The sequence below is a fragment of the Salvelinus fontinalis genome, chromosome 17 (genome assembly GCF_029448725.1).
Source record: "Salvelinus fontinalis isolate EN_2023a chromosome 17, ASM2944872v1, whole genome shotgun sequence".
Classification (NCBI taxonomy): Eukaryota; Metazoa; Chordata; class Actinopteri; order Salmoniformes; family Salmonidae; genus Salvelinus; species Salvelinus fontinalis.
This window is the reverse complement of record NC_074681.1, coordinates 24,818,059-24,833,210: the sequence shown is the minus strand read 5'-3', so window position 1 is coordinate 24,833,210 and position 15,152 is coordinate 24,818,059. Positions and strand designations below refer to the sequence as shown.

The following is a 15,152-nucleotide window of genomic DNA, read 5'->3' as shown; positions in this document are numbered from 1 at the left end:
CTAAGGTGTATGTAAACTTCCGACTTCAACTGTATATCACACGTGCGCGAGCATCTCTTGCATGTATTTTTATCTTAGTAGCATGCTTCAGGGGAGCACTACCAGCATCTTGTAAAGTTGACAATTATATTTTTATGGGGATATAGTCTCACATTCCTACCGCCAAAATACAACTTTGTGTTTCCAGGCAATTTCACGCATTGCTTGTTTAGGCGAGAAGAGAACATTCTTTCAAAGTGGCGCTCCTCCTCCCTCGTGATTCGACACTCCGCCACGATCTGCGACTGACTTGTGACTACTGCGGCTCTGAAAACTAGTTCGGGTTCAAGAAAACAACATGGCAGACGATTTGACCATTCAAACTTGCGGAAAATACGGAGGAATTGTGGTAATTACAATGAAATTGGTTGGGAAAGTGATAGCCTACCGAACTGATGTGATAGAGGTCGACATAAAATGAGTGCATGATGTGTAAACCTCATGTGCAACAAAGTAGCTAAAGTTGTAGTCTACTGTGTTCTTGCATGCATGGAACTTAAACGGTATGTAAATAATATTTGTAATGAATACTATATTTTCCATCCTAGATCAACGATGACTGGCCAGGTTACAGTTTAGAGCTTTTTAACTATCCAAAACACTATTCTGGAGATCTAGAGTGTGTTTACATCCCACATGGTGTCATCATGGACAGGTAAACTATATAGCATGAATGCAGTAACGTTAGGCCTATATACCAATTCACTTGCATATTTCTTTCTGTGTGATCACTGACATTGGGAAACTACAAGACTATCAGTCACCCACTCCTCAAGGGGAAGTAATTAAAATCCATTATCGGGATGTTATCAGAGTGTGTGAGAATGCAAAGCCAATAGCCTACCTACAGCATATAGAGATGGAGGGCAGCTTGGTGAGAGATTGGATTGAGGAAAGGCGCCTGCATACTAGGTTCGGTTTGCTCTTAGCAGAAGTCGGCTAGTCGACTTGAATGTCTGTGACTCGCATAATCACTTAAAATCCTTTCCTGCAGTCAAATGACCAAATCGCCCTCTAGTGGTCTCATGGGTGGAAGGTTATTCATATTACTCGCAGAAAAAAGTGTTTCTATGTCATACGGTTTTGTTATATTTCAGTCTTCTGAGATGTATATAAAGTGTAATATTGGGATACAAACTCAAAATTGAATACATTTAAACTCTATATCTGACATGGTACAGGTGTCTTCATTTTTAAAAGTCTATAACCATATGTATATTTCTGTTTCAAAGTACATTTGTTTAAGACTACCAAGAAACACTCTGTCCCTGATTTAGCCCACTGCAGTAAAAGGTTAAAAGACCTTCGCTCGGAAAAAGAAAAAAGCCAAATGGGCCAATTGGCGACCGCCTCGCGCGTCTCCCGGTCACGGCCGGCTGTGACACCGCCTGGGATCGAACCCGGGTCTGTAGTGCCGCCTCAAGCACTGCGATGCAGTGCCTTAAACCGCTGCGACACTCGGGAGGCCAGAGATTCAGTTTTTAGTTCAAATTATTTGTTTGCAATATGTGAACTATAAGCTAAGACAGCTTTATAAGCTGTTAATTCACTTACATTTACATTTACATTTAAGTCATTTAGCAGACGCTCTTATCCAGAGCGACTTACACATTGGAAAGTTCATACATATTCACCCTGGTCCCCCCGTGGGAATTAAACCCACAACCCTGGCGTTGCAAGCGCCATGCTCTACCAACTGAGCCACACGGGACCTGAAGGGGTTTGAAGACGTGTGAGAAGACAACATATTTGGTGAGAATTACAACAGGGTACAAAATCGATTCTAGCTCTTAAAGGGGCAGTAGCCTAAATTGGGTGTACAGTTTTCAATTACAGAATTATTTAATCTATAGTTATTCTTATGCTATTTATTCTGTTACTATTGACATGTAAATATTATTAGTATCTTCTGATTACAATTATTATCTCTCATCTTTTAACTAAATGCAATCTATTCACTTCCAAAATGTAAGTAGGTGTGTATATATAGCTTTCTGATAACTCGTACTGATGGAATGGCTTGAAAACAAAATAATAATTACAGGATAAGCTATTTCTCATATATCTCAGATAGGACCCTTGGATCTTTCTTACTTTTTAACTCCACATTGTTGGGAAAGGGCTTGTAAGTATGCACTTCACGGTAAAGTCTACACTTTGTAAAAACCCAGAGTGCATTGAGTGAATGTTGGAAAAAGATCTTGATTACTTTATAAACCTAGCAATGTGAATGCAAAAAGAGGACTCGGATCACAAAATAGGTGAACTGAACTGGCAAAAGAGTTGAGTCCTCATTCAAAGGCAAGGGCAGTGTGAAGACATAGAGAACTTAGTTATTTTGCTTTTTTTTACCCCGGAGTTCACTTTAAAGAGGACTGAGATCGGTTCTTTTAAAGAAAACTATATCTAAAAACACCCTTACATGCTGACCAAACCGCCCGCATTGCAAAATAAATGTACACATACATGTTATTCAATAATTTCATACAAACTGTTGCGCGTCTCAACGGGCGTATGCGTAGCCAGTCACTAAAATAAACTATGCTAAAATAGAACTTGGTTCTATAAGTAGAGCACACATGATTTTGTGACTCAAAATGGGTCAAAATTCTACAAAGATCCAGCAAAAAAAAGGACCATATGCATCTCAGGTAAAATAACAATCCAATTTTTATCTCCCAAATTAGCAAGCAACAGCAGCAAGCAAGCTAAATGTCAATGAAAGGTTTCATCTCTGTTTCGACCGGACCCCAAATGAATATAGTTGGTTCACAGTTGGTTTTGGTATTTTAACCTGCATGTCATGAACGTGCCTGGTGGGGATAGACAAAGTCAAAATGCGGACGCACTCGCCAAGGCTGTTTGGTCAGCATGTGAGTCACACAATTTTACATCTAACTAAGATGTTTCGTAAAGTATTTCTTAAGTGAAAAAATTTGCATGTCTCGTTGAATGACAACAAACACTTCATTGAAGAATCCTAACCGTATTTCCCACTCCTACTAGGAGTAGTACTGTTGACCAATCACAGATGAAGGGTTGTAGACTTCGGCTACCGAACTACCGACTTGCTCCAAGAAAAGAAAAAAAAATGTGCTCGAAGAGCTGGATAAAAACCTGCCGACCATCAAAATGAACAAAAACGTCACAGAATTGTCATAAAACTGTTTTGATTGGAAAGCATGCGACAGGCTTTACTCCTTTCCTTCTCATACTTGTGTTGCAGGACAGAGCGGCTTGCACGTAACATAATGGGTGACCTGGGGGACCATGACATTGTGGTGCTATGTGTTCTGAAAGCCGGGTACCAGTTCTGTGCTGACTTGGTGGAGAGGATCAAAGCACTGAGTCGTAACTCAGACCACACTCTGCCCATGAGTGTCAACTTCATCCGCCTCAAAAGTTATGTGGTAAGGATCTAAATAACACTTTTTTTTATGCTGGACAAGTGGAAAATTCCTCCATGATGCAATCCAATCCAAGACCCTGTGAAATCAGATATATTTTTCTTGAGGTAAAATTGTCACAGCTTGAATTGTAGTGTTTCTTTCTCCGGTCCTTGTATGCCTGGTATGGGCTTCAGTCATGGCTGTTGTCATTTACAGCTGTCATTAATATACTTTTTATGTTATGACAGTATTATTAATGTTCTACATTACTGTAAGCTTTTAGACCAAACTTGACCAAATATTTCCCTTTCTCGTAGAATGATCAGTCCACAGAGGATCTCCACATCGTTGGAGCTGAAGACCTCTCTTTCCTGACTGGAAAGGTAAGTAGCCCTGCTGTACACAAGAAGTATAACATATATACATACTACTGTTCAAAAGTTTGGGGTCACTTCGAAATTTCCTTGTTTTTGAAAGAAAAGCAATTTTTTTCGTCCATTAAAATAACGTCAAATTGACCAGAAATACAGTGTAGACATTGTTAATGTTGTAAATTACAATTGTAGCTGGAAACGGCTGATTTAAATGGAATATCTACATAGGCGTACACAGGCCCATTATCAGCAACCATCATTCCTATGTTCCAATGGCACGTTGTGTTAGCTAATCCAAGTTCATTTTTTAAAGGCTACTTAATCATTAGAAAACCCTTTTTGCAATTATGTTAGTACAGCTGAAAACTGTTGTTCTGATTAAAAAAGCAATAAAACTGGCCTTCAGACTAGTTGAGTATCTGGAGCATCAGCATTTGTGGGTTCGATTACAGGCTCAAAATGGCCAGAAACAAATAACTTTCTTCTGAAACTCGTCAGTCTATTCTTGTCCTAAGAAATGAAGGCTATTCAATGCAAGAAATTGCCAAGAAACTGAAGATCTGGTACAACGCTGTGTACTACTCCCTTCACAGAACAGCGCAAACTGTCTCTAACCAGAATAGAAAGAGGAGTGGGAGGCCCCGGTGGACAACTGAGCAAGAGGACAAGTCCATTAGAGTGTCTAGTTTGAGAAACAGAGTCCTCAACTGGCATGCAAAACACCAGTCTCAACGTCAACAGTGAAGAGGTGACTCTGCGATGCTGGCCTTCTAGGCAGAGTTGCAAAGAAAAAGCCATATCAGACTGGCCAATAAAAAGAAAAAAGGTTAATATGGGAAAAAGAACACAGACATTGGACAGAGGATGATTGGAAAAAAGTGTTATGGACAGACGAATCAAAGTTTGAGGTGTTTCGGATCACAAAGAAGAACATTCGTGAGATGCAGAAAAAATAAAAAGATGCTGGAGGAGTGCTTGACGTCATCTGTCAAGCATGGTGGAGGCAATGTGATGGTCTGGGGTGCTTTGGTGGTGGTAAAGTGGGAGATTTGTACAGGGTAAAAGGGATCTTGAAGAAGTCAGGCCATCACTCCATTTTGCAACACCATGCCATACCCTGTGGACGGCGCTTAATTGGAGCCAATTTCCTCCTACAACAGGACAATGACCCAGAGCACAGCTCCAAACTATGAAAAAACTATTTAGGAAAGGAGCAGTCAGCTGCTATTCTGTCTATAATGGAGTGGTCAGCACAGTCCCCGGATCTCAAACCTATTGATCTGTTGTGGGAGCAGCTTGACCGCATGGTACGTAAGAAGTGCCCATCAAGCCAATCCAACTTCTGGGAGGTGCTTTAGGAAGCATGGGGTGAAATCTCTTCAGATTACCTCAACAAATTAACAACTAGAATGCCAAAGGTCTGAAAGGCTGCAAATGGAGGTATCTTTGATGAAAGCAAAGTTTGAAGGACACAATTATTATTTCAATAAAAAAATAATGTTTATAACCTTGTCAACGTTTTGACTATATTTCCTATTCATCATTTCATCATTTCCTATTCATTCATTTAATGTATGTTTTCATGAAAAACAAGAACATTTCTAAGTGACCCCAAACTTTTCAACGGTAGTGTGTGTATATAAACTCAGCAAAAAAAGAAACGTCCTCGCACTGTCAACTGCGTGTTTTTTCAACAAACTTAACATGTGTAAATATTTGTATGAACATAACAATATTCAACAACTAAGACATAAACTGAACAAGTTCCACAGACATGTGACTAACAGAAATGGAATAATGTGTCCCTGAACAAAGGGGGGATCAAAACCAAAAGTAACGGTCAATATCTGGTGTGGCCACCAGCTGCATTAAGTACTGTAATGCATCTCCTCCTCATGGACTGCACCCGATTTGCCAGTTTTTGCTGTGAGATGTTACCCAACTCTTCCACCAAGGCACCTGCAAGTTCCCGGACATTTCTGGGGGGATTGGCCCTAGCCCTCACCCTCTGATCCAAAAGGTCCCAGATGTGCTCAATGGGATTGAGATCCGGGCTCTTCGCTGGCCATGACAGAACACTGACATTCCTGTTTTGCAGGAAATCACGCACAGAACAAGGATGAGCCTGCAGGAAGGGTACCACATGAGAGAGGATTATGTCTTCCCTGTAATGCACAGCGTTGCGATTGCTTGCAATGACAACAAGCTCAGTCTGATGATGCTGTGACACACCGCCCCAGACCATGACGGACCCTCCACCTCCAAATCGCTCCCGCTCCAGAGTACAAGCCTCAGTGTAACGCTCATTCCATCGACAATAAACACGAATCCGACCATCACCCCTGGTGAGACAAAACCGCAATTCGTCAGTGAAGAGCACTTTTTGCCAGTCCTGTCTGGTCCAGCGACGATGGGTTTGTGCCCATAGGCGATGTTGGTGCCGGTGATGTCTGGTGATGACCTATCTTACAACAGGCCTAAAAGCCCTCAGTCCAGCCTCTCTCAGCCTATTGCGGACAGTCTGAGCACTGATGGAGGGATTGTGCGTTCCTGGTGTAACTCGGGCAGTTGGTGCCATCCTGTACCTGTCCCGTAGGTGTGATTTCAGATGTACCGATCCTGTGCAGGTGTTGTTTACACGTGGTCTGCCACTACGAGGACAATCGGCTGTCCGTCCTGTCTCCCTGTAGTGCTGTCTTCAGCATCTCACAGTACGGACATTGCAATTTATTGCCCTGGCCACATCTGCAGTCCTCGTGCCTCCTTGCAGCATGAGCATGCCTAAGGCACATTCATGCAGATGAGCAGGGACCCTGAGCATCTTTCTTTTGGTGTTATTCAGAGTCAGTAGAAAGACCTCTTTGTGTCCTAAGTTTTCATAACTGTGACCTTAATTGCCTACCGTTTCTAAGCTGTTAGTGTCTTTACGACCGTTCCACAGCTGCATGTTCATTAATTGTTTATGGTTCATTGAACAAGCATGGGAAACAGTGTTTAAACCCTTTACAATGAAGATCTGTGAAGTTATTTGGATTTTTACGAATTATCTTTGAAAGACATGGTCCTGAAAAAGGGACGTTTCTTTTTTTGCTGAGTTTATTTTGGCCTGTGTTTGGCGCATACAGGAGAGAACATTCTCTGCCATGGCTTCCCGGGCCAATGCGGTGCTATCAGGATTAGGGGTAGACCATTTGCTCTCAGTCTCTCCAGAGTAGGGGGGGGGGGATCAGGCCCACTGGAGGGAAAGTGTACAGAAGCACGTAAAGCCACTTGTGGGCCAGCGCGTCCACACTTAGAGGAGCGTTGTGATCTCTCATCGCGAAGAACAAGCGACAGTGCGCGTTGTCCTGCGATGCGTTAAGATCAACGGAAGCCCTGCCATAATGCCACTACACCACCTCGACATCTCCGGGATAAATTTGCCACTCTCCTGGTTGGGGGTTCTACCACGACAGTAAATCCTCACCTGAGTTTAGTCTGCCTGGCACATGCGTTGCTCTGAGACAAACAGATCTTATCTGCTCCATAGCAAGATCTCTCTCGCCAGAGAGTGTTGTTGATTAGAGCGCATTCGTCCTTGGCTGTTGATATAAGCCACCATAGACTTATTGTCTGACCTGACCAGGACATGTTGGCCCTGTAGGAATGGACAGAAGTGCCTGAGGGCTAGTAACACAGTGTAGAGCTCGAGAACATTGATATGGGCTGTACTTATAGATTCTGACCATACGCCGTTCACTGTACGCCCTTCGCCTCTCTCCCGTAGGAGTGCTAGGGCGGCTTCTGCACACTTTGTGAATGTCCGTGGGGCAAGGGAACAGACCGTCTGATAAGGTGAGATATTCGTAGGCTATGCCCTCGAAGACGAACCTTAGATATCTCCTCTATGCAGGATAAACTCAAATATGGAAATAAGCATCCTTAACTTCTTATGGCTGCAGGGGCAGTATTGAGTAGCTTGGATGAAAGGTGCACAGAGGTGCCCAGAGTAAATGGCCTGCTCCTCAGTCATAGTTGCTTTATTATTAGTATTGGATAGAAAACACTCTGAAGTTTCTAAAACTGTTTGAATTATGTCTGAGTATAACAGAACTCATATGGCAGGCAAAAACCTGAGAAGTTCCACTTCCTGTTTGGATTTTTTCTGGGGCTGGTAGATTTTCAACCAAGCTTCCATTGAAATTACAGCGAGATATGGATGAGTTTTCACTTCCTACGGCTTCCACTAGATGTCAACAGTCAAGAGAAATTTGTCTGATGACTCTACTGTGAAGGGGGGCCGGATGAGACAGGAATGAGTAACCACTGCCATGAGGTGACCACGTGCGTTCACGTGAGAGGCAGCTCCGTTCCATCGCTCAACTGAAGTCAATGCAATTCTCCGGTTGGAACGTTATTCAAGATGTATGTTAACAACATTCTAAGATTGATTCAATACATCGTTTGACATGTTTCTACTGACTGTTACGGAACTTTTGGACATTTCGTCACGTTTTAGTGAACGCGCTTTGTGACTTTGGAACTGTTTACCAAACGCGCTAACCAAAGTAGCTAATTGGACATAAATAACGGACATTATCGAACAAATCAAGCATTTATTGTGGACCTGGGATTCCTGGGAGTGCATTGTGATGAAGATAATCAAAGGTAAGGGAATATTTATCATGTAATTTCTGGTTTCTGTTGACTCCAACATGGCGGCTAATTTGACTCTTGTTCTGAGCTCCGTCTCAGATTATTGCATGGTTTGCTTTTTTCGTAGAGGTTTTTTGAAATCTGACACAGTGGTTGCATTAAGGAGAGGTATATCTATAATTCCATGTGTATAACTTGTATTATCATCTACATTTATGATGAGTATTTCTGTTGAAACGATGTGGCTATGCACTATCACTGGATGTTTTTGGAACTAGTGAACGTAACACGCCAATGTAAACTCAGATTTTTTTTATATAAATATGAACTTTATCAAACAAAACATGTATGTATTGTGTAACATGAAGTCCTATGAGTGTCATCTGATGAAGATCATCAAAGGTTAGTGATTAATTTTAGCTATATTTCTGCTTTTTGTGACTGCTATCTTTCGCAGGAAAAATGTCTGTGCTTATTGTGGTTTGGTGTGACCTAACATAATCGGTTGTAGTGCTTTCGCTGAAAAGCATATTTGAAATCGGACACTTTGGTGGGATTAACAACAAGATTACCTTTAAAATGATATAAGACACATGTATGTCTGAGGAATTTTAATTATGAGATTTCTGTTTTTCGAATTTGGCGCCCTGCACTTTCACTGGCTGTTGTCATATCGATCCCGTTACCGGGATTGCAGCCATAAGAAGTTCTACTGTGGTGAACCACTCAGAGTTGAATCAAACAGCATACCATGCATTAGCATTCGAAATCTGTAGACTCTCAGATGCTTGTTGAGGTGCCATAAATCCATCTCCTGGTCAGAGAGGGCGCTGCCTGATGCGGCTAGAGACATGCCCTCGTCCTCACTTCTGGATTTTGTCGGAATTAAGGTCCACGCCCTGGGAAAGGTGGGGGTTCTCCTAATCATCCTGAAGCAGGAGATGCCTGAATAGCTTCTCCTTCCTCTGAGAATTTGTTGTCAACAGAGTCGTCCTCGAGCAAGTACGAGGCCTGGGCAATACTTTCCATGTACTTCGCTCTACGTCTAAGGACACCAGAGCCCAGCTGAGCGCAATGCACTCAACTAGCGGGGTCAATGAGGGATGCGGATGGGAATCCGTTCCAGATATGCAATGACCACAATTGCCATGGCAAGCTTTGCTAGGCTTGCACTGATTTTTCTCCCCCTTCCCTAACAACTTGGCCGGTAAGCCTGTCGATATCTCTTTTCGACCGGACGGACAAAGCAAATGGAATTACCGGGGGGTTAGCTAGCCACGCGCTACCACTACAACGTGAAGTTGGGAGAAACACGGGGTAACTTGAGCTTGAGCCAGGTAAGTAGAAACAGAAATCTTTATTTACCAGGGTGGTGGGAAATAAATCCTGTCTTTATACTTTTGGTGTATTGAAAGTAGTGCCAACAGTGATGCTAGCTAATTAGCTGGCTATCTTCACCTGAGTGATGATAGCCAGCTAGCCGAGCCGTTGCGTGCGATACCAAGTGCCAACTCGGTGTGTAAACCAAGTAACTCAAGGTAGAACAAAAGGCTGGGTTATCTTTCACAGGGGAATGTAAAAAGTATGGTGCTTCAATGGTGGGGTAACACACTGAATAAGTAGCACCGCGCATCCTAACCAAACAACCCAAATGGGGTTTTAGCCCAGAGGTTGCTAGCTAAAACACCAGTGGTGCCGTTAGCCCACTAACTAGCCAAGACATTCAAAAGTTCAGCTAGCTAACTCCGAACAGTGGGAACTGACAGAGCTAGAGACCCTGGGTAGAAGTAGGTCAAATGTGTGGGAACCTGCTATTAGCGGGATGCTAAAGCAGTGGAGCTAGCTAGCTAACAACGGCAGTTGTGTGTAGGCAACAGGTGTACTGTAGCTAGCCAACAACAAAAAGCGCTGCTAACTGAGGTAACTTCACTTGGTAAAGCAGAATTCCTGAAAATAGAAAATAAACCACTCAACGCTCCGTGGTGGGGTTGTAACCCACGCCGAAAGGAACAGTTAAGTTCAGAGCTAGTTTTCTGAAGAAAGCTGCTTAATGAGTTAGTAACCAAATAGACTTGTGAAGAGGCGAAGAATGAGGAAACCAGAGCAGTGCAGGGTGTTATATAGACACAGGGCGTACACCCACAAAGCTCTGATTGGCCTGTTAGGCGTGATTGAATAAGGCTTCAACCAATGACCTGCAAAAGAAGAAGTGTCCCATAGTGAGATGTCGATACTGAGTCCACTGAAATAGAACCTCTATTAGCAGATATAGTTATGAGCCAATACCGGTACTGATTTTAAAAAACTAAAATGTGTCTTGAAAGCAGTGGATATGATCATGATCATGTGTTTCTCAGTAGTAGTTGTTGTTAATCTGAACTGAGTGAGATTTGGGCAGTGTCTCTCAGCAACCACAATGGGGCAGTCTTCCCCATGTCTCTTCTCAGAAGAAGTGTCACAGAAGTTTTGGAGCACAAATCAATGGCTGTGGTTAGTAATGGCCCTGATCAGAGTTATTACCACATTTTTCCTTTTCTGCCAGGACTAGAATTTATCACTATTTCTGTCACTGCTGCGACCAATAGTCCTTCTACTTATATAGATTATATTAGGAGGATAATGTACATTTTGTTTAAAGAACTGCAGATGTCATAATAGAAATGTCACTAATGCTCATTGTCCCTGAAGAACAACACAATGGCTTAGTCTAATCTGTTTGTGTGCATACAGCCATTAATGGGATCATAGGTCAGCGAGGGAGATGCTGCTGGCATATAAATCAAACACACACAAGCTGTACACACACTGGTACACCCTGTAGTGAGGCGTGGCTTGGATGTCAGTGTGTAGGAACATGCTGAACCATTGAGTTATGGGGTGGTGAGTCTAACTCATTTCTCTATTGCTTTTCTACACAGAGAATATTTGGACTGTGTGTGAAATATTTTAGATTAAGTAATTGCGGCCTAGGGAAAGTTGCCACTTTTTATTAATGATGTACTGTAGATACTAGCTAGAGATTATGCTAATTGATCATTAGTATTATTATGTCACACCTTACAGTTTGTATCCATGTAGTTTACACTGTCTGGATTGAGGATTAAGGTTAATAATTCTTTACTGTCTGGAAGGAATTAATGACACTACTGAGCCCCAGACAGACAAAGCATCAACTCAGCATGGCTTCATTTCTGCTTGACTGCATCCTTTGTTTCACGTGAAATGACAGCACTACTACTGTATGTAGCTAAGTTTGTTTTCACACATCATGTTTGGGATGTCTTCTCTTGAGAATGCCTTGGTTCATATTAAGCAGATAAGCAAGGCATCCTTTAGACATGCCTTGTGTAATCACTAATATCATGTAGAAAGTCACACTGCTAGCATTAATAATCAGGAGTATGATCATGCCCCTGGATGACGGGGTAGGAAGCTGTTGTTTTGCCCAGATGCCAATATTTCGTCCCCAACATGTGGTGTCTGGTATTGGCTGGCTGTCCCTTCCTGAGTGGGTCAACAGTGTGAAGCATGCCTCTGATTTTAATTTTGCAATATCAGGAATGTTCTGTTCTTCTGTAACTGGAAAACAAGACTTTTAATCATAATGGATCACTTTGTCTACAGGGAAAACACCGATTGAGTAGCTAGTATTATGAAGCCATTAGTCACTTGTATGTTACTGACTTCACAATATCTTTCTGTGAGCATAGGGGCAAGTCCGGATTTATGGTAAAATCTCCCACAGTTACTTATACGACCACATTTTCCCCTAACTGTTAAATATCTGCTCCACATTAAGATTCAAAGGTGTCTGCAGAAAGAATGGGGTGTCAGCTTTAACATGACTCCTTGAGTTTAAAAACAAATATTTTGGTTATTGAACTAGAGTAGGTGAAGTGGATTTACATCCGATAACATAATTAAGTTTTCATCATGGGTCCCTGATCTGTACTATACAGAAATGCATAATTATGGATATGAATATCATTCTCTTCATGGTGATGTATCCTGAATAGGTACTCAAAGGTAGAAATATGTAATATACGTCTTTTGCATATTTGGGTATTATTCCACACACTGGCTATAATTGTAATAAGCTCCACACCCAAACAAGACCTAATTTGGTTGGTCTAGACCAGACCAAATCTGAAACAATCATAGACGTCTATGTTTCACAAATTTGGACATCACAGTAAAGTTTGGTAGAGTACAGGAAGGTAGATATGTACAGTACAATAAAGTTTATTATACTGAATTGTACTCAACTATTCTGTACTATCCAAACTTGTGAAACATAGATGTCTATGATTGGTTCAGATTTTTGAGGCGCATGCGCGTACCGAATGGACGTATAGGGTGTGAGTAGCTCCGTTCTGTACCGACAGAACTGATTATATGTAGAAACCAGACAGAGTTTAAATGAATCCTCTAATGGGGCCTCACAAGTGGCTCAGCGGTCTAAGGACTACACTACAGCCTCATGTTCGATCCCAGGCTGTGTCACAGCCCGTCGTGACCGGGAGTCCCATGAAGCGGCGCACAATTGGCCTAGTGTCGTCCGGGTTAGGGAAGGGTTTGGCCGGCCAGGATTCGCTTGCTTTCCTTGTCTCATCGTTCTTGTGACTCCTTGTGGCGAGCCGGGCTCCTACAACCTGACAACGGTAGTCAGTTGGACGGTGTTTCCACCAACACATTGGTGCGGCTGGCTTCCGGGTTAAGCGAGCAGTGTGTCAAGAAGCAGTGCGGTTTGGCAGGGTTGTATTTTGGAGGACGCAGAGCTCTTGACCTTTGCCTCTACTGAGTCCGTAGGGGAGTTGCAGTGATGAGACAAGACTAACTATCAATTGGATACCACGAAATTGGGAGAAAAAAGTGGTTAAAAAAATAAATAATTAAGCCTCTAAAATCGATAGATCAGTATATCCCCAAGCAACTGGGAGAGAGTGAGTGGTCAGTTGTGTACAACAGCGAACCAATCAGTTTGTAACGTAACGCAGCGACACAAACCCAACAAGCCATGGCTTCCCCCAGAGGAAAAGACAAGGAGCAACAAACGAGAGTAATGAACAGCTAAAGGATATCCAGGAAAACATAGCTAAATTGCTCTCAATGCCCACCAAAACAAATGAACTGCTACAATCTGTTAAAGTAGATTCACTTGAAAAGAAAGTCAGACGCGCACAAACAAGGTGTGCGCATGAACGAACAAGACAACAAAACGTTATTTTTTGGAAACACAGTTTCAAACTTTAGAAGATGAATTGGACCGGCAAGAAAATAGAATGAGATGAAACATGAGAATATCGTCCTTACTGGAAGATGAGGAAAAAGGAGACCTTTCCAGCTACATGGTCAAACTGATATCAGAAGAACTTGACGTGGGTATATCACCAGAAGATCTGGGAAAATGCCATAGGATCGGCATGAAACAGAAGAACACTAAATACCCTTGCATGGTAATCTTCAAGCTGTGCAACTTTCAGACCAAAATCAAAATTCTGAAGGCATAAGGGGGAAGGAGATCAAAATCCACTGCCAGTCCATTCAATTCATCCAGGACCTGTCTGCTAGGCTGAGAAAAAAACGCAAGGAATACATTCTGATCAGACAGTCACTCAAAGAAAAGGGATCAAATCTCAGCTCCGCTTCACGACTGTCAAGTGTCAGTGTGCAGCGGGTAGGACGGAGTCAGGCGCAGGACGCAGAACTGAGTAAAAACGTACTTTACTCGAATAAATCACAAACTAATTCCATACAGGGAAAATATTCCAGCTCGACACAAAAGAGCGACCACTTAACCTTTTGCCAATAGGTGGCGCAATTAGCATTTTTTATTTCTGGGTGTCACCAAATTAAACTGCCTCGTGCTCAATTCTTGATTGTACAATATCCATATTATTAATTCTATTGGATAGAAAACACTCTCTAGTTTCTATAGTCGTTGGAATTTTGTCTGTGGGTGACCCAGAACTCTTTCTACAGCGAAATCCATGACAGGTACTGCGATGGTCTGAGAGCGAAGCTCTGATTTCAGATCAGTTTTGAAAGTCTGTGAATATCCTATGGAACGACATGAACTGCACCCGCCTTCCCCTGGATGTCAGTAACCAATGAGAAGTGGAATGGGCTTGCTGCGTAGCTCTCAGAGGTTATAAAAGGCCAAGGAGCGAGAGGAGCCTTCCTTTCGACGCTGAACATTGCGCGAAGTGGACCTCAGGATGCCATTTTCAAACGCTCAATTTTAAACGTTAGATGTATCCATCTGTAATTTAATTAGAAATAGGTGTTAGAAGCATCATAACGAAGCTATTTTAAACCGAGTTATATCAGATTATGCGAGTATATTGCTATTTTTCGGAATTTCCTCAGTATTGCGCCTTGAGGATTTGGACACGTTGGTGCAAAATAGCTATGGCTAGCTAGTGTTAGCTGCTATATCAGAAGTTGAATGCAACGTTTTACAACCAAGCAACGATTCTTTTGGACAAAGAACCACCATGGCAAGATTCTGATGGAAGCTCGTCGAAAAGTAAGAGCTATTTATGATGTTATTCCGTTTTTATGTGGAAAAATGTAAACTCAATAATGGTGAATAGTGACGCCGTTATTGCGTCACTAGTCTGGCTGTAACGCACACTGTATGTCTAGTAACGTTAATTTTAAAAATCTAACTCTGCGGTTGCATTAATAACTAATACATCTTCCATTTCATGTC

General features: G+C 42.3%; 1 protein-coding gene across 2 annotated transcripts in view; it reads left to right on the top strand.

The window, feature by feature from the left end:
• Window positions 1-207: 207 nt before the first annotated feature.
• Window positions 208-15,152, top strand: part of LOC129814023 (hypoxanthine-guanine phosphoribosyltransferase-like) — a 39,163-nt gene continuing 24,218 nt past the window's right edge. Inside the window, exons 1-4 of one of the 2 annotated variants that reach the window (XM_055866765.1) lie at window positions 208-388; window positions 588-694; window positions 3,266-3,449; window positions 3,746-3,811. In XM_055866765.1, coding sequence (XP_055722740.1) covers window positions 338-388; window positions 588-694; window positions 3,266-3,449; window positions 3,746-3,811 — 408 coding nt within the window. In that variant the 5' untranslated portion in view covers window positions 208-337. The remainder of the gene's footprint in view (window positions 389-587; window positions 695-3,265; window positions 3,450-3,745; window positions 3,812-15,152) is intronic. The other variant, XM_055866764.1, reaches the window with a different exon arrangement.